Source organism: Theobroma umbraticum, unplaced genomic scaffold, assembly GCF_002168275.2.
Source record: "Theobroma umbraticum cultivar Fairchild unplaced genomic scaffold, ASM216827v3 scaffold_86.0, whole genome shotgun sequence".
Classification (NCBI taxonomy): domain Eukaryota; kingdom Viridiplantae; phylum Streptophyta; class Magnoliopsida; order Malvales; family Malvaceae; genus Theobroma; species Theobroma umbraticum.
Window position 1 is genome coordinate 4404340 of NW_018397263.1, and position 19165 is coordinate 4423504.

At 37.1% G+C, this 19165-nt stretch overlaps 5 protein-coding genes across 6 annotated transcripts; 1 reads left to right on the top strand and 4 right to left on the bottom strand.

The window, feature by feature from the left end:
- Positions 1 to 1520: 1520 nt before the first annotated feature.
- On the bottom strand, positions 1521 to 2514 carry LOC110420758 (uncharacterized). The gene is made up of 2 exons (XM_021434130.2): positions 2155 to 2514; positions 1521 to 1917 (listed from the first exon to the last, which is right to left on the bottom strand). Exons 1-2 carry the CDS (start codon positions 2290 to 2292, stop codon positions 1780 to 1782), a joined length of 276 nt encoding a protein of 91 aa, XP_021289805.1. The 5' UTR covers positions 2293 to 2514; the 3' UTR covers positions 1521 to 1779.
- A 184-nt stretch (positions 2515 to 2698) lies between these two features.
- Positions 2699 to 8515, bottom strand: CPSRP54 (chloroplast signal recognition particle 54 kDa subunit). The gene is made up of 15 exons (XM_021434126.2): positions 8168 to 8515; positions 7858 to 7990; positions 7465 to 7532; positions 7270 to 7371; positions 6918 to 7070; positions 6757 to 6834; positions 5862 to 5987; positions 5658 to 5760; positions 5108 to 5208; positions 4798 to 4935; positions 4574 to 4717; positions 4307 to 4382; positions 3510 to 3595; positions 3305 to 3430; positions 2699 to 3135 (listed from the first exon to the last, which is right to left on the bottom strand). The coding sequence occupies exons 1-15, from the start codon at positions 8339 to 8341 to the stop codon at positions 3028 to 3030; spliced, it is 1716 nt and encodes a 571-aa protein (XP_021289801.1). The 5' UTR covers positions 8342 to 8515; the 3' UTR covers positions 2699 to 3027.
- A 124-nt stretch (positions 8516 to 8639) lies between these two features.
- Positions 8640 to 11296, top strand: LOC110420754 (Pentatricopeptide repeat (PPR) superfamily protein). 2 transcript variants are annotated; one of them, XM_021434124.2, is made up of 2 exons: positions 8640 to 10483; positions 10579 to 11296. In XM_021434124.2, exons 1-2 carry the CDS (start codon positions 8655 to 8657, stop codon positions 10721 to 10723), a joined length of 1974 nt encoding a protein of 657 aa, XP_021289799.1. In that variant the 5' UTR covers positions 8640 to 8654; the 3' UTR covers positions 10724 to 11296. The 2 variants fall into 2 exon arrangements, with proteins under 2 accessions (XP_021289799.1, XP_021289800.1); XM_021434125.2 differs by having other exon boundaries at positions 8640 to 10699.
- A 195-nt stretch (positions 11297 to 11491) lies between these two features.
- LOC110420757 (4'-phosphopantetheinyl transferase superfamily) lies at positions 11492 to 14332 on the bottom strand. The gene is made up of 8 exons (XM_021434128.2): positions 14115 to 14332; positions 13728 to 13903; positions 13147 to 13214; positions 12927 to 13028; positions 12638 to 12793; positions 12408 to 12527; positions 11904 to 12033; positions 11492 to 11827 (listed from the first exon to the last, which is right to left on the bottom strand). The coding sequence occupies exons 1-8, from the start codon at positions 14189 to 14191 to the stop codon at positions 11712 to 11714; spliced, it is 945 nt and encodes a 314-aa protein (XP_021289803.1). The 5' UTR covers positions 14192 to 14332; the 3' UTR covers positions 11492 to 11711.
- Positions 14333 to 14721: 389 nt separating this feature from the next.
- LOC110420756 (rac GTPase activating protein) lies at positions 14722 to 18568 on the bottom strand. Its single transcript, XM_021434127.2, has 5 exons — positions 17827 to 18568; positions 16893 to 17013; positions 16676 to 16795; positions 16161 to 16391; positions 14722 to 15587 (listed from the first exon to the last, which is right to left on the bottom strand). Exons 1-5 carry the CDS (start codon positions 18216 to 18218, stop codon positions 14991 to 14993), a joined length of 1461 nt encoding a protein of 486 aa, XP_021289802.1. The 5' UTR covers positions 18219 to 18568; the 3' UTR covers positions 14722 to 14990.
- Positions 18569 to 19165: the final 597 nt, after the last annotated feature.

Sequence of the window (19165 nt, forward strand, 5' to 3'; positions counted from 1 at the left end):
TTCTGCACTTAGAACACTTAAGGCACTTTCATACTTGGAACACTTCTGGGCATTTCTGTGTTTGAAATGTCTTTAGGTGCTTCTGAGCTTGGAATGCCCTTAAACGCTTTTACACTTAGAACATCGTAAGGGCTTTCACACTTGGAACACCTTAATGTAATTTTCCTATAAATAGTACTTCAAAAATAATAATTAAATAGAATTGAGCATCTACACTTTCTTTTAAGTTATTAATTTTAATATCGATTGCAATTCAAGAATTAAAACATAATGATAGAGTGAAAGCTCAATTTATAAAGTAAATTTATTAATTCAATAATCGAAGCTTTTTGCATCTTTGATTTTAAGAGTAGGAAATTAGTTTTAAACTAAGTTTAAGATATTATCTTGTGCACACTCTTTTCAAAGATTAAAATTTGACAAAATAAAACTTAAAAGAGCAAGAAGAAGAATTTGTAAATAATTTTTATAGAGGTTCAACCTTTTATCTGTGTATAATTTTTACAACAACCTTTACAAAGATAAGATTTAACCTTTTACATTTTTTGGTAAAACCAATATAACTTCCTCTTAAATGGTTAAGGTATAATCAACAATTATCACAATAATGAGAAAAATGGAAGAATTAAGATATCTTTTTAAGGTCAGTAAGTTAAATACGTACGAGTATTGAGTAAATGAATAAAGAAGTCAATCTCAATAAATGAAGAAAAAAATGCTCAAGAGCGATTGAAAAGTGATTTTAATGCTTGAAGTTTTGTTTTCTTGATTTTTGATTTAATTCCAGAGTCTTCTTACTTCATAAATATGATAAGAAGTTTTAATTTATAGTGGGAGAATCTCTTGGAGCTATTGAATCGCATTTAATGCAAAATAGAGCCATTAATTGTGAATTTCATACACAACGGTAACATGCATCGACATTTTTGACATGAGTTTTTCAAATCCTGCATTAAAGTATCAATACTTCTATAAGAGGTATCATACTTTCAAGACAAAATACTATTTTCAACCCATGTATTGATATTTTTACCTCTGTTTTGGCATTTTTGCTCTCGAATTGTAGAGTATCCATATTTATAAACAAAGTATTGATATTTATTCAAAAAGTATCCATACTTGTTGCTTGCTAAACATGAGATACCGAGACATGTATACCCCAAAATTAAGATTTTAAAACTATATTGAACCTTATGTTTGAGTAAACACTTAGGCATTTCATTTTCGAGTTTCAATGGAAATTTAAGCCTTTTCAAACATTCTTTAATGACTTAACTTAGCAGTTTTGATAATTTATTTTGTCATTTCAAAAGTAAGATCAATTGTAAAACTACCGCATAGAAATCAGCGCTTACTATAACTACAACTTTCGTTTTTTTTTTTCCATTTTGAAATCGAACGATTTTTTTTCTTTTATCAAAGAAAATTTTGAGATTTGAATTTGACTCATTTATGTTATTGCTATATAATGTCTAAAATCCAAAAGAAAGAAAGAGGTGCTTAAATGATCATTGGTTTGCACCAGCGTATATCATACCGTCGTTCCTTTGATATACAGAAAAGATGAATGGGAATAGCTTCTGAACAAATGTAACTGGTAACACAAGGAAGTTCCTAAATCCATGGTTTAGTACTGCTTCCATAAAGATAATTTGGAGGAAGGAAAGCCCCAATGGGCATCATTGTTACAAAAATTAAAAATAAAAGTGAGACCAAAAAGGATTGAATTGCTAAATTTAACACACTCTTTAGCTGCAGCCAGCCATATATATTATATGTTCATTTCTCTTTCAATTTCTTGGTTATGGCAAAGGCTGCTCCTGCCACCGCCACCACCACTGCTGAAACTAAAATTGCTGTTTTCAGCGTCTGCATTGAATCCTTCTTCTCCTTTTTCTCTTGTGCCTCAACACGTTCCTTCATTGCAAGTAGTAAAAGAAATCAGTATAAAATCTGCAACACTAAATGCACACCATGGATATGACATTAATTAAGAAGAATTTTCTTATTGTTCAGATACTTTGGCAAGTCTTGAATGATCTTGTGCACTGAAATTAATTTAATAAGCGCAACATCAAATCTAAAAATTCGATAAATACAAAGACAGAGACAAAAAAAAAAAGAAAAGAAGAAGGTAAATTTAGATATATTTACCTTGATTTCTCGAGAAGTAGCAATCTCAAATGACACGGAATCAACCTTAAAGTCTTTGTTTTCACCGGGATTCAGCTCCCCATTAATGTCAGCAGCTGGAAACGTTTCACCAGAGGCATCAGAAATTCCATCTGCCATTTTTCCTTAAAAATCCTTCCAACTTAAATTAGTATCCTTTCTTTTGCTGCAAAGAAGAGGAAAATGGGAAAAGAGAAAGAGATATAGGGCTTGGGATTTCAGAACCTCAATAGAAAATGGATCAAAGACACGTGTCAGTAACCCAAAAGCTGGGATTCTGAGCGTTTTATGGGTGTTAACGACCTTCTATTTTTGTTCTTAACTGTCCGAGCATTTTGTCGGAATTAGCTAATCCTGGATTCTGTAATGGTGAGTTTAATGAATGAATTGATGGAGCCATGGAGGGAATAATTGTAGGCACTTTCTCTACTCTCTCTATTTTCTTTGAAAATATAGTATGAGTGAACCTTTTAAGTCAAAACAAAGAAAAAACACACAAGTCTATTTGGAAACCCATCTCAGCAATGAAAGATGACTTTTTGGCTTCAAACTGCCATTGTGTCGTGGAAACCTTTTTTCCTTCTCAATCAAGAAGATACCATACTAACATAATTTGGTTTCTTGTGAAATTGTGTTTGTTCGATGTGGAGCGCATCTTGCCTAATAAGCAATTAACAAACAAGTTAAATTACATCATCTCCTGTTACATTGGAATTTTGCAGGATGATCATCTCAATAGTTTTGTTCTCATGATGAGCATGCAATGAGTTTCCGCAGCTCTCAAGAAACACCAGAAAGTCTGCTTTCACTGCAAGCAGATAATGAAGAGTCTTGCTGTTCCTCAGATTTGAGTTCCTAGTTCTTTGCCCCGAAACCACGAGGACTTGGCCTTGTTGATGCTGAGTCTGCAAACTGCCTTCTTGACTCTGATCTCCTCTTTCTTCTTGCAGTACCAGGAGGAGCCTAATTCATGGGACAAAATGAAAACATCAAATGTTACAGAATATAGCTTGCCCACGAATCATTGAATTCACACTAGAAGTCCGTTAGAATTCTATCAATCATAAACGAGTTTAAATTTATATGACACTGTCTGAATAAGTGTGTACTTGCAGAGTTGCAAACAAGGCACCTTTTGTTCAGCTTTCATTGCATCCTCAAGATTGCTCAATGTTGGAATGGATCCACCTTCCATTACACCCATCAAATTCTTCATACGAACACGCATTTGGAAGAGTTGAGCGACAAGTTGACTCACCTAATATTGATACCAGAAGACATATCTCATGCACAAGTTGTCAAAATTTTATTAACCTACTAGTAGAAACAATGCATACCTGCTGCTCTGTTTTACCGGAACCTTGAGCAACTCTTTTCCTCCTTTCAGGAGACTCAGCCAATAACTCCGGCTTCTCCCTTTCCTCTGCAAATAAACAAGAAAATAAGAAAAGTTCACTATTAGAAAGTAAAAGAAATAAAAGAGAAAGAAGCAAATCAAGAGACAGCATTTCAAAGTAAGCACAGCCATATTCATCTATACAAGTATGCTGTTTCCTCACAGCCATAGTTAATCATCAAACTGATTTCTAAATATGCATATAGCAATCAAAAAGTTGCAGAAACAACCCTCATCAAGGAAATATGTATAGCATACTACACTGGTTTAGGAAAAGCAAGAGGTACCCAGTTGCATAATCTCGCTAGTCAAACACCAAAATCAAACATCTATGGAAGGGCACAGTACATGTGATTGTACATAGCCAGACCCAGCAATTTAACCATAGCCATACATGGTTTAAACAAAGTTGGTAATTTTGAATGAGACTGAGAGAGGGTAATAAAAAAGATTAGAACTTTTCTCTCTTTTCTGGTATACTCTGCTCTTCATTGTCTACACTCTCCTATCAGCCTCAGAAACTTGCATTGGTAAAACATTGAGTAGAGCAATATGGCTTCATCTTTTTGTTAATTTTTTTATTTTGAAAAAGAAAGGGGCCGTGTGTATAGGAGCAATACCACTTGATGGTTCAAGAAGCAAGGTCAAGCTTAATCAAATAAATTTAACACAAGAAAAGATATGCATGGTCAACTTGTATCCTTCAAAATCCCACACTAAAAGCAGTTAGAATAGAACCTGGTGTCATGGTTTCAATCATTGCCTCCATTATTTTTAAACTCTTCTCTGCTTCTCGAACCTGGGCTGGGGTAACCTGTTTTTGAACAAATAGGAGATCAAACCAGATTCTTTTTGCAGTCCATAAACTTTCAATTTTTCAAGAAAAAAGAGTAATAATTGACGGACAGACTACTATTCTGGCAGTAACAGTAAAATAAAAGGACCAAGAAGGCTGCATAAACTTTAAAACACAACCCCAGAGAATAGGAAACCAAACTTTCATACCTTCCCCATTCCAGGGATCATTCCAATAACACGAGTCATGGAGCCCATTCGTGCAACAGCACGAGTCTGCTTTAGGAAATCATTGAAGTCAAACTTTGCACTCATTATCTTCTTTTGCAGCTCTTCAGCATCTTCTTGGCGCATCTAAACAGACATTTGGATTAAAACTTATCGAGATGTGTTTAGTTTCAAAGGATGTGAGATAAAAGTCACTGAAATCTTACAACTTCTTGTGCCTTCTCAACAAATGAGAGAACATCTCCCATTCCCAAGATGCGTCCAGCCATACGATCTGGATAGAAAGGCTCAAGGTCCTCCATGCGCTCTCCGCGTCCTACAAGCTTGATCGGCTTCCCAGACACCTGTAGTGTCAACAATATAGAACATACAGCAATGTCCAATTTACCACTAAAGAAACGCAAAATAACTACTGTCACAATTTCCAGGTGCTTAGAGATGAAATATCTTCGCCAAGGAAGAGGTTCTATGACATAATTTTAAGTGAAGAAAATCAAAGGCACTGGTAAGGCAAACCTCTTTAACACTCAAAGCAGCGCCACCTCTAGAATCTCCATCTAGCTTTGTCAAAATGGCACCAGTAATCCCTATCTCAACATTGAATGTTGTGACCAAGGCTGTGAATTTTAAGAGAAGATGAAGAAAAGATGATCATGGAACTTGTGACAGTCTTCGTCTTGCCAATAGCTAAATTAAGCAGGTAAATAGATACAAAGACATGTACATATTGTTAAGTGGGTCCAAATGTGTAAACTTCAACCATAAAACTCCTAGGTCATTTATGTATGAATTGGGCCAGCTGCCTGGCACTCTAAGTAGAATACTGAGCCAATCAATTGCTGCAGTTCTTCTGCTTGAATGAGATACATGCTCTACAAATATAAGTACTGAAAGTACATAATGCATTATTGAGGAAAAAAGTTTATACGGTATTCTGTGTATAATATATAGTATGAAAAAACAAGATTTAAAAGATTATTAGTATAAAAATAATCATAACATCTATTAATGCATAAATGAAAAAGGGCAGTGGCATATTAAAAAAGAAAGTTGGAAGTCTGAGTACCAGCAGCTTCTTGGCCAGTCATTGCATCCACAACCAGCAAAACTTCTGTGGGATTCAATACTTTCTTCACTTCTTTCAACTCATCCATCATTGCTTTATCAATCTGTTGAATTCAAGAAATTAAAATGTATGGAAGATTAACCTAAGGATGTTGCATCATTTAAAAATCATTAAAAGTTGCAATGACAGATGTTTATGTTTTACCTGGAGCCTTCCTGCAGTATCCATTATCACTATATCTATCTTCTTCTTTTTGGCCTCTTCTAAACCTTGCTTCGCTATTTCAGATGGTTTGACCTCAGTCCCTGCTGTATATACAGGAACGCCCACCTGTCACCAGCTATAACAGAATATGAGAAATAGTAACTTTTAGAAGAAGTCAAAAGAGAAACGACGTTATGACGGGTAAAGATAATTGTCATGATCAATCAATACATTTCTTAAGTCACGAAACAAACTGGAACTATGGTCACAGGTCAAAACTAACATTCGGAAAATGCAAAATAAATGGATAAAGTTTCCATTAACTTATTTAGTAACACTATGGCATCAGTCTTATAATTTTAACTTGCCTAAAACTGAAAATAAATCCATTTAAATTGAAATTCATTGAGAAAATACTTTAACAAGATACCTTTTTGCTAGAAAGCTTCTATGATAGCTATTTATGTTTCATTTGTTCAGTGTTTGTGAATCATAATCAGTAATGTGAGAAAACTCATGAAAAAGTGTGTCATCTCCAATTCTGTGGTACACTGTTGCTCCAGCATCAATTACCATCAGTCAAATACCTTGTTAAATAAGACAACTAGGACAGATGATTCAGATCAACAAGACCAGAAAGTTCACTCCGCATTGCTCCATTGTGGTATTAGAGAATACAAAATACCATGCTTTCACCTCACAAGGTTTAGCACCTCTAACTGGTAAGACTGCCACTCTAGAGCTAACACCAAACATATACTTGACCTATCATTTCCAGAAAATCTTCTTTGAAATCCACTTGAACAAAAATCAAATTTGAAAGAAAAGTGGATAACTGAAATCATATGAAACTACTAGGAAAAAGAGAATTCCATTGACAATAAAAATCCTATACCTGTTCGCCCAAAATAACGAGTTGATCGATAGCAGCAGGTCTGTATACATCTCCTGCGATAAGCATGCAACTCTTACCCTGTAGTCAAAATTATGCTCCAATGTCAACTGAGGCTTAAGGAAAAAGCTAAACTTGTCTATATTCAACAACACAAATGTCACCTGTTTCTTAAGATAATTAGCTAACTTCGCACAAACAGTTGTCTTTCCAACCCCTTGCAGACCAGCCAATAATATAACAGTGGGGCCAGATTTTGAAAAGACCAGTTCAGAAACCTCTCCTCCCATCAATTTCACAAGCTCATCGTGTACAATCTGCGACCAAAAGAATACGTAAGTGATACACATGGATCCAAAATCATAGACCACTAAGATAGTTCTAATCTTCTAGCATGAAGGAGGTAATAAAAGATCATGCTACCAAGTATGTCAACCACACATGATAAACAAATCCATAGAAACCTCCCTTCAATGCTTGCTTAACAAATTGCATTTTGTTGATAGGAGTTTATACCTTAACCAATTGTTGATCTGGCTTCACTCCTCGAATAAGGCCAACTCCAACAGCCTGGTCACTAACAGCTTGGACAAACCTTCTAACAACAGGCAGACTAACCTGTCAGCAGAGACACACAAACCATTTTATTCAGATGTTATCCTGTTGAAAAATTAAAAACCACAAGAAGTATTTCCAATACTAGTCACTTACATCTGCTTCCAAAAGTGCTCTCCTAATATCGCGCATTGGCTCCACAATGTTCTCCTTCGTCAAAACCTCTGAAACACAAGGCGTTCACTCCTAACTCAAACATCCAACAAACTAACTTCTCTAGGTAGTTACTATAATTATTGGTTTTTACTTTCTCTAAATTTATTTTAAAGTAAAAGCAAATCACAACTGATTAAAATGAACAAATGGGTAGACATCAATTCTAAAATAGTTGCTTCGTTTGTCATGCAAAAGAAATAAATAAAATTTTAACTTTCAACTTTTGAAGAAAATTATTCACTCTTGTATGCAAATTAACTTTGTTTCAAGTAGAAAAAGAAACTCCTAAATAATAAGTTCAAAGAAAATTAACCAAAAAGAAAGGGATCAAACCTTCTCCTTTAAGCTTGGTCCAAGCAGCTTCGAGGCCACTCGTCAACTGTCCAAACATTTCAGCTCGTACAACACCTCGCATCTCTCTCCTTAAAGTTACCGTCTTGGAATTTACCCATCCCCATATTTCTCTCTGCCGACAAAAAAAAACAAAAACAAAACTTTAATCAATTTAGATACTTAAAAAGTACAGAGGTTTGCAAATTTCCTTTGCTTCTTTCGCGCAATCTCTCGACACCTGAACTTAGAGTTAAGTGTAAATGTAATTTTTTTTTCTTTACTTTATTTTGTTGTTTCGTTATTGACTTACAGTGAACAAATTCCTCGAAGAAAGGGAAGTGATATTGCTCGAACCAATACTCCATGTACTTCCAAGCAAAGTTGTGTTTCTGGGACTGTTGTAGAACATCCTGTTCGTCATAAAGGAACCGGAAGTCGCCGAGAAATGGCGGGAAGCAACGGTTGAAAAATGCATTGCCTCCATGGCTCGAACTCGACTCTTCTTCGCTTCTATTCCTCTGTCTTCCCCTGGATTTTATTTCTCAGTCTTGTCGACATGGACGATTTAGATATCATCCGTTATCTTCTTGTTGGATTGCCTGCTACGCGGCCCACCGTTATATTTTAATTTTCAGTTTTTTTTCTCCAATCGCGTGCTTTCCTCTTACGTGGCTTCCTCTCCAAACGCTGCGTTTCGAACACTCTGTCTTCTCCCTGCGGTTTCTCCCCGCCAAAAGCTTAGCGGCTTCATCTTCAGACTCCAAAGCGGCATCGATTCCCTGCCGTTTTTGCTTCCTATGACTTCAATTCCATGGAACACTCAGTTGCGAGAGCTAGCAAAGCAATGCCAGTACCTCCAAGCTCTAACTCTCTACCGCCAAATGCTGCGCTGCGGTTCCACCCCGAACGCCTTCTCTTTCCCTTTCGCTCTCAAATCCTCGGCTTCCCTTTCACTCCCTTTCTCCAGCCAACAACTCCACTGCCACGTCATCAAATCCGGTTGCTCCCTGGAACCCTTTGTTCTCACTTCTCTAATATCAATGTACTGTAAATTCAACTCCGTCGAACACGCCCGCAAAGTGTTCGATGAAAACCCAATATCAAATCAATTAACGGTTTGTTACAATGCTTTGCTTTCAGGCTACGCGCTAACTTCCCGTCTTTTTGAAGGATTTTCTTTGTTTTGTAAAATGAGAGAAATGGGTGTTTCTGTTAATTCAGTTACAATTTTGGGTTTAATTCCGATGTTTTCTGAACCAGGGTATTTTAGCGCAGGGATGTCTTTTCATTGCTGTTGTGTGAAATTAGGGTTGAATCTTGATTTCTCTGTTTCTAATTGTTTGCTTACAATGTACGTAAAATGTGGGGCGGTTGAGTTTGGTAGGAAGTTGTTTGATGAGATGCCCAAAAAGGGTTTGATTACTTGGAATGCTATGATTTCAGGGTACGCGCAGAATGGACTTGCTTCTAATGTTTTAGAACTTTATAAAAAAATGAAAGCTTGTAGGATTTGTGCGGATGCTGTCACATTTGTTGGGGTTTTATCGTCCTGTGCTCACCTTGGCGCTATTAGTGTTGGTCGTGAGGTTGAACAGCAGATAGAGTCTAGTGGATTTAGTTTGAATCCATTTTTGAATAATGCGCTGATTAATATGTACGCTAGGTGTGGTAATTTGGTCAAGGCTCGTGCTATTTTTGATGGTATGCCTATGAAAAGTGTGGTTTCATGGACAGCGATTATAGGTGGATACGGAATGCATGGATATGGAGAGATTGCAGTGGAGTTATTCGATGAGATGATCAAGGGTGGTATTAGGCCTGATGGTGCTGCATTTGTGAGTGTCTTGTGTGCATGTAGCCATGCGGGTTTGACTGAAAAAGGCTTGGATTATTTTGTTGAAATGGAGACGAAGCATCGGTTGCAGCCAGGTCCTGAGCATTATTCTTGCGTGGTGGATCTTCTAGGTCGGGCTGGTCGGCTGTATGAAGCTTTGGAGCTCGTTAAATCAATGCAAGTAAAGCCAGATGGTGCAGTCTGGGGGGCCCTTTTGGGTGCCTGCAAAATTCACCATAATGTAGAGATAGCAGAGTTGGCTTTCGAACAAGTTATAGAGCTTGAGCCCACAAATATTGGTTATTATGTTCTGCTATCCAATATTTATGCTGAGGCAGAGAATTTGGAAGGAGTGCTAAAGGTTAGAGTAATGATGAGGGAGCGGAATCTCAAAAAGGATCCAGGATGTAGCCATCTTGAACATAAAGGGAGAGTTTACCTTTTCTTATGTGGGGACCAAAGCCATCCACAATCAGTGGAGATATACAGAATGGTAGATGAGCTGGAAACTTTGGTGAAGAAACTTGTTGGCTGTAAAAACAATCAAGAAAGGAGAAGTAAAGAACTTTTCCTTGGGATGGGCGTTCATAGTGAAAAGTTGGCAATTGTGTTCGGACTGTTGAACTCCGAGCCAGGGACAGAGATTGTTGTGATAAAAAACCTTAGAGTGTGTGAAGATTGCCATTTGTTTCTCAAGGGGGTCAGCAAGATTGTGGATCGTCAACTTGTTGTTAGAGATGCAACCCGTTTCCACCATTTCAGGGATGGGCTATGTTCATGCAAAGACTATTGGTAATATTCACTTGAGATGTCCATATAGCAAAATCTACATGCCCTGGTTATAAAAGGATTTCCCAAAATGTTCTCAAATAATAGAAAATATGCAGGGAGAAGACTGAAGATTTGAGTTTCAAAATATTTGAATTTGAGAATTACATCCCCAAGCATAAGCCTGTGGATTGCTGGTTTAGCAGAAGGCGGCTGCAAGAATATATGGTCAACTGTTCTATGGATAAGCTTTGGGTTGATTAGAAATGGTACCAAAGAAATAAGCTGAGATGAAGAAGAAAGGCCTTGGACAGCATCCCTTAACAGTTCATAAAAGGCCAAATCCTAGGTGATGAGAAGATAACATCCCCTCTGGAGGGCCTTCGGAGAAAGAGGTGGCAATCAACTAGCCATGCTTGAGGTTGATTTATTGATCGATGCATCCCTACCCCAGTTTGCCAAGCAGACTTGCTGTTCTACTGGAGGGCCTCTGGAGAATGACCGGGAATATTGATCTGGGTTTGTCAATGAGGAAGCATTCCTTGTACTAACTAGTAAGTGCAAATAACTGCTTCACCTTAGTTGCAGTGGGCAAGAGTTCGAGTAAAGAGATTATATTTGAGACAGAGAAAAATGTGCAAGCAAATTTTGAGAAACCTGTTGAGCATTCTTATTTCCGCTTGTACCTTTTCTCTTGTTTGTACTTGTATATTTCCAATTGATCGTTGTACCAGTTGGTCAAACACAATTGCTCTCATTTTGTAGAATCATGCATCCACTTCCTTACATGATCAATACACTCAAAACAAGAGGAGATTGCCTCGAGTTTGAACTATTATGACGCAATATCTGTAGAAACCTAGATAGGTTTATACATAGCCTACAACACCTTATCCCTAATCCTCCAAAATTTTGACAGAATGATTAAGCTCCGAGTGAACATTTTTAATTTCTTTGTTTCCTACCGTAGAATGGTCAAAAATGGTAAGAAACAAAACCTATCACATCCTTAACAAATGGAACTTTTTACGTAAATGTTGCTACTATGTCTGACTTAAAGGAACTGTAGCAAAGCTTCAATTCAGAGGATTACTTCACCCAACCCAGATTATGTGATAGCAGGCACCAAATATGGCTGAATACTTTTCAATACAATTTACAAAGAACTTGCAAGGGTAAAATAGATGTAATTTATGCCACTGCAAATTGCATCATATATATCATTACTTGGCCAATTAGCAGTGCATTGCCGCTATTGCTCAATTATGCCACCTAGGGCTAGAACTGCATCAGTTCCGGAAACACAAACATCTTCGACAAATGGAATGGTTTTCCACACAGTCAATTTCATCGGCATATTTGCTTCACCTACAAACAAAATGTTAACGTTTTAGCAACCATGCAACCTACAACTATCTTAGACAAACAAGAATCAGAATCCAACCTCCAACAGTTTTATCTTTTTCCATACAAATGGCAGCATAATGAGAACCAGCCACTTCCAGGAGTGCTAATTGCCAATTGTTTGTGAGGTTTGTGGGGTCATTAGATGATTCAACAATTTCTTCAGATCCCTGTCAATGTGAGTAGTGTTAATCAGAAACTTTTGATACAATTCAGTGGTATATGTTAGATCATAATCCAGAGATCCCAATCATAGCATTCAGTGGTACTTTTTTCTTTTTACATGCCCTATCATAACCAAGACCTATCCAAAATCTGCCCTAGTAGCACTTCAGCTAAAGCTTTGTTTACTACCATTATTGGTTTTTATTTTTTAGTCGTTAACTTCAGTTCAAAATGCTCAGCAAGAAGGTGAAATGACTAACTTAACAATATTTGGCTAAATGATTATTTGTTATAACAAAGCTAGGTTGATAATGTAACACAAGTGATGATGTCTGTCTACTCATATTATATAATACCCACATAAAATTCAGGTACTAACCTCTGAAACTGAAATTCCAGGAGGATGAAGGTTCCTTGTAGCTGTAGCCCTAAACTGAATAGTAAAGGTCTTGAAAGGCACAGCTGAAAAGCCTTTTCCCAATGCTTTTACATATGCCTCCTGGACATGATATCCACATTGTAGAAAACTTGAGAAAAATATGAACACATTACATTTCAACTATGATTTATCATGCTTTAGGGCAGATTTATTATTAATATCTTGCTTACTTTGAGAGTCCATAATTTGATAAACTCCTGACACTGAACTTCGGGGTCTGATATAGCAGTTAAAAGTTTCACTTCATAAGGAGAAAAATAGCGTTGAGCAAAGGCTGTGATATTGTTCTTTATCTTCCGTTGCTTCTCTTCAACATCAATGCCAATCTATATTAATTATTGAAAGCAAATTACACCAAGTTTGAGTACATCTAGTAACAAAACTTTAACAAAGATAAACTGACATAATTATTGTTGTAAGCATATCTATGTATCTCACAAGAATAACAATAGGACTTACTGGGACGTTTACTGTCACACCACAGGCAATCATAGAAGAGGTGTGTGAGATATTAAAATGCAAGGGTGGTGGGCTAACATTGTCCTCATTTTGCCACTCCACCTATTTAAGTATGGGACAAGCAAACAATTAACATGTGGAAGAACATAGAATGAGATTCAAAAATATGAAGAAAGCAAGGTCCTCAAACAAAAAGGATTGCAAATCCTTTACTAATCACCTCAGGCTTCCCATAGATGTTCTTTCTAAACTTCAAAGATCTTGGATTTATGTCACAATTCATCTGATCTAGCAATATAAAACTATGTTAGTCTATGCAAAGCATGTTTTATAACAAGAGGAAATCTAGAGTCCCTAAGATATGCATGTTGAAAACATTCTTTGCAGTTAGGCATTTTCACATTGTTGGCTGGCAATTGGTACACCACTTACGCAAGTTTAAGTAATAGTTTGAACCTTCATGTGGTAAAGAGAAAATCAGATCACATACAGGATCATGGCAGTTATTTTCACCCCAAATAAGACGGTGCATCAGCACACCAGTGACGTGTTGGACATGAATTGAGTAATTTACTTATTAAAATTGAGAATCTGATCTAATTCTGATTAAACAAGATTCATATTAGTACAGACCTTTTTGTACTAAGAAATTGATTGTCTCAGTTAACCTTGAAAGATTGAGCAATTTATATATAGATAAGAATATCAGATATGTTGATTGTCTTTAATCACTTTGCAACACAACTGAATATAAAATATTAATATGAACAAAATGCTAAGAAAAACAAAAAGGAGACCTACATCTGGCAATGGTAGTGCGAACCAAGGCTCGAGCAAGCAGGGCTCTTTTCTTCAGCTGGTCTCCACCCATGCGGTTAACATTCTCTCTCTCACATGGTGATAAGAGTTCAGAATATTGATTTAGAAGAGCCACACTCTTGACCTCATCAGGCAATATATACCAAAAATGGGTTTCCCTTAAAACACCATAAAATCATAATATAAGAATGAATGAAACCGAAAAACCAAAAAAAGTTTACAATTTTAGCACCAAATGTTAAGGGTTTGGAACATCACAAAAGAAGAAGCAAACTTGCAAGGTACCCATATTAATTAAGTGCATATATAACATAAATTCTAAATGAAAAGCAAGAAATTAGCGGGAAGAAGAGGGAAAGAAATCATTACATTGGAGATGGGAGTTGCAGGGGAACCACATGGGGTAAAGCAGCAGAAAAATTTCTCTGAAAGCATCGTATATTCATCTCCAAGTTGGTTTTGCATAGAAAAGAAAATGAATTTCTAAGCTTGAAAACAACAAAAAGGAAGCATTGAATGAGAATTTGTAATCCGAATTAACAACTTTCAAGAAAACATATCATTGAAATAATCTGAAGTTTAGGACGGCTGGCAACATCAAAAAGTACGAATGGTGTTAGGCTTCAAATTGGGCTGGACTAGCTTTGCCCTTCCCCTTATGGGCCAAGATTTCTTCCTGTTATCGGATAGGCTCTTGAAAGGCTTTGTTCTTGCATTTGGCAATGCAGAGCAGCGTAAATCCTCCATTGAAGCAAGATGGGCCAAGCAGGGACACCCCAGAATGGAATTTGATTGGTTGGCGCACAGACTATCTTCATGGTCCCTGGGGAAAATATTTTATTCTCAAGCCTTGTCATGCATACTCGGTCATTGTTTTCTAATTGCCAGCCTGCGGGGTTGTTTTTTCATTTTCCTAAACATAATTAGGTGCAAAACTACAAGCAGTCAGGCACTAGAAAACCAAAAGTCATGTTCATTTGAGCAATACAAGCAACTTTGATTGATTAGAAGCTTCACCAATAAGTATCGTGAACAATAGAAAATGTTAGAATGAGCCGAGGAAATGTCAGTATGAAGCGACGAACGGTTAAAGACTTCCCACCCAAAATAACATACAAGGCACACATGAACTCGTACACAATATTCCCAAAACAAAAGCACAAAACACAACATACCAACTTCTACCAGTTGGCATTTCTCTTCCATCGCGACCCCATCTGACTACATCCTAGCATTCAAGGCCATTCACCTCCAAGCTTCAAAAAGCTCTGCTCTTGAATTTATACGGCCAACAATCTTCGTTCCCTTGCTCTTCTCTACAGGTCCTGCTACCTGGCAGATTGACCATTCATTTACCTTCTTTGATCCCTTCTTTAGACTTGAAACACTTGATTGACCAGTTCTGCTCTTTCCAGATGTACTTCGTAGGCCACCTTCTTCGAGTCCATTTGCCAAAGAGTTCACTTGAGAAACCACAGTGCAAGGACAGTTATCAACTAGAGATCGATTTCCGGCACAAATGTTCTCGATCGAAGTTAGGAAACTTTCAGAGTTACTTTCTGCTGTCAAATTCTCTTCGGCAGAGTGAGTGGGGCTCTCCATGGCAGGTTCTTGAGCAACAAAAACTTTTTCTCCTTCACTTTCATTTTTAACCTCCTCATTGACATCTTTGTGCAGTTGTGAAGAGCTTTGCCGTCCATTCTTATCAGAAGGCTCTAAGCGAGAAACAGGAGTAGAGTCTACCATAGAATCTTCTCTTTCTTTAAGTGTTCTGATAATAAGTGTCTTGAGAAAATTCATTACCTGGACCGCATACATCAATGCAGTCAAAGGATCGGACATCTGCAATAAACAGACGAAGTGGAGGTCATTAACCTGTGAATGGGCCAGATTGCAAGAGCAATCGTACATTTTAGCACATACTAACAAGACCTTTTATTAGATACATTACAGAATAATATCGCTGCACACAACCATAAATAGTAATTAAATTAAAGCTTTGACGGAAAAGAACAACTATCAGAAGAATATCCCATCATGATAATCAGGAGGAAGAGCTTTGGTATGCTTCAAGGTGCCTAGAAAGGACTTTTCAAAGTGGAACTCTTTGCCCTGAAGTTAGGTCATAAGAATGAGTGTTTTTTCTAATAGTCTTCTTTTCTAGTTTTTGAAAATATTAAAATGCTGCGAGTTTGTGCCAAGGGTATATGGGATGCATCCATGTGACAACTAGTATCAAATGATATGCTTAAAAAACTTAGCACCTTCAAGGCGAGAAATATGAGAAAATATTGTAGAGCAATCAGCAGAGCTTTATCAACTACATCAAATTGGCTCAAATATCAGTAAACAATAAAAAAACTGTGCATCAAGTTTTACATGAGTATTTAAAAAGACTGAAAGATTTTTACTCACTTGAGTCATGTTTGGAGCAAACACCATGGCAACATTGCGTGCATTCATCTTGTTCAAATGTTCCAGTTGCACAACATCAGCCATTAAATTTATTGCCCAATCCAGTAGAGCAGCTTCTGTTGGAGGAAGGAGCCGTACAAGCCGAGCACACTCTTCTTCTGACTGGGATTGTATTACCTGCTCTGGAGGAAGAGAGTCCAAGACACCACTAGGAAGTTCTCTAAACCAAGCCTGTAGAATAATAAACACATAAATCAAATGAAACTTACCATTTCAACTAGGGAAGTTCCAACATTTATTTGCTGATATCTCAACAAAAAGGAGGGCATTCTCAGCCCATGAACCAGTCCTTTTTATAGTGGGTTTGTTCCCAATATCGCCAAAAAAAATTACTTACATAAAAATAAGCTGATAAAATACAATAAGTAGAAATGCCAATGTAGCAAATTTATATATGAGAAACATGTTCATAATTCCCACATAAGAGGTGCAGCTTTTAAAGGGCAAGGAAATACCTTTATAAGACCTGCCAAGCAATGTACATCTATCCCATCCGGTATAATTCCCCTATTTAGTTGTTCCCTAACATACTCCTCCTGACTGTTCTCAGCATTAATTCTGAAAATTCCTTCTGCCTAAAAAATCAAATATAACAATTTAGTTATTAAAATTGGATAATTCAAGCAATTTTATAGCCAGCGGACAGTAGAGGAAAAATAGATAATCACATACCTGGAGGCCTCCTTGGGCATACAAATGCCTTTGCATTAGGAGTAGTATTGTTGGCACACTATTCCCTCTAGAGTCAAACGAAAGCTGCATAGATTCTGTTGAAACTCCAAATACATTTGCACTGCACAAGAATGGTATCTTAGTCAATAAATTAAAATTAGCACAAACACTGTTAGATGGAATGCTGATAGACTTTGGCAACTGAGATCACAGCACAAGGTATCATCATGCTAGTTTCCATACATTCATTATAGCCATAGTATTAACTATAAATTGTGCTTGATTTTCAAACTGAGCACCGCAGACCAAACAATGAAACAAACATAAAATAGACATAACTCCAGTAAGGTTTACCAAGGAATCAGAAAGGGACATAAGAAATGAAATTAGAAAAACGTAGCCAGCACCCAATCCCAAAACGCTTCAAATAGAAAATGCGCAGCAGGGAAAAAAGTCATACAATGCAGAGAAGTATTTGAACTTTTGGGGTAGAAATTTGCATCCACAAACTGAAGCAAACTGTCCAGTTCATTAAGATTTGCTTAGGAAGACCCAATGGTCGCCTTCGTTACTATGGGAATCTATATAAGAATGAGGACCTCAAAGAAATTAATCATCCGAAGTACCTAAAATGATAGATGTTTACAACAATAGTCGCCTTTTTCGAGCATTCCTTTTGTTAAAAACACTTCAGATAAAAGTTCAGCTCACCAAATTATATGAAAGTGAAACAAGGTTCAGGAGAGGGGAAAAAAACTTATTGAGCTACATTAACCAATATAACCAAACCCCAGAAAAATTTTCCTTAAAGACTACCCTTTTATTGACGATCAAGAACGAAATAATCAGGAAAGGGTCAATTGTGACACATATATCTCAAACCCAGATCAGAATTTCAAGAAGAACAAAAATAATTCTTCATTGATAAACTCACCTGGCACTTGGGGCTCTCCTGGGGACCTCAGGCTCGAATTCAACAGGCAAACCAAGAAATCCATGGAACCTATCAAAAGTCACATGAGCAACATGTCTAACATTGGTAGGCAACCCAATTTCCATTGAGCAAAGCTCTTTGCTATCAGAAATGCTACACCCAATCAAAGACTTCCTAAAAGCAGCGACCAAAAGTGTTAATAAAGACAGTTGATCCCCTTCCCTGTCCCTTTCTTTCCTCTCCTCCTCTTGCCTTCTCTCTTCTTCTTGGTCACTATCTTGGGCTATGCTTTCCACAGTGCTTACACTAGAGTTAATAAGGGCATGTGGCGTTGAGGTGGAGCTTGAAGGTGAAGAGAAGTGAGATGGGGATGATTGGAGTACTTCAGTCATTGTGTTTCTTTATTGGGGTCAAGAATTTAGAGCCAAGAAACAAACTTTTTTATGGCAAACTTGGTTTCTTTGGAAGGACTTAATGGAATAATGGGACGTCAAGATTTGGTGTCTATGTAGAGTTGGATTGAAGGAAAGATTTTGGATGGTAGGAAGCAAGTATCATCACTTTTTCTGGTTTTCTTTTTATTTTTGCTTTTAATTTTCTTGGCTGGCTATGGCTTGACGCTTGAAGAAGCAAAGTATAAAGATTGAATATTTAGGGGAAGAACGAGAAGTGGTGGTGGGTGGAGGAGATGAAGAGGTTTGAGAAGAGAAAGAAACAGCTTCGTTTGCCCCAACGCCCATGCTTTAAGCAAATGGATTGGGGGGGACGGCGCTGCTTCTGTACACTGAATTATCCTATGCTGTTCCAGAGCCAATGAAATGTTGCCATCTAAGCATTTAATGGAGGAAGTCTTTCTGCAGCCTGACACATGGTTATGGTGGGATTAAAGAGATGATTATTGATATGATAATGATATGCATACTGTAGTTTTCTTGGATTAAATTTCAGTTACTATCATTTTAGTTCAAAAATATCCCAGTTGGGAATATTTAGGTTTCTATTTTGAATCAATGCTTACAAATTCAATAAGCATTCCAATTTTGATAGACTTAGCAATGTACATCTTAATGACAGATATTGTAAGAAAACATTACCAGATAATCCCAACATAAAGAAAGGTTGTCTTACATAAATCCAAATGGTTCTGAAAGTTGAAAGACCTCCTAGTCCTAGTCTTAGTTTAACTCCATTATGTCAGCATCTGGGTCCCACCAGTTACCTGGCAAAAATGTCATCCCCTGAGGTTTGAGGTACTCCCGGCTCTGAACTCAACAAAACTGTCTCCTCATTCTGCTATCTGGTTGACATCAAAGGAGGAAATTTTTGTGTCAGTACTTAT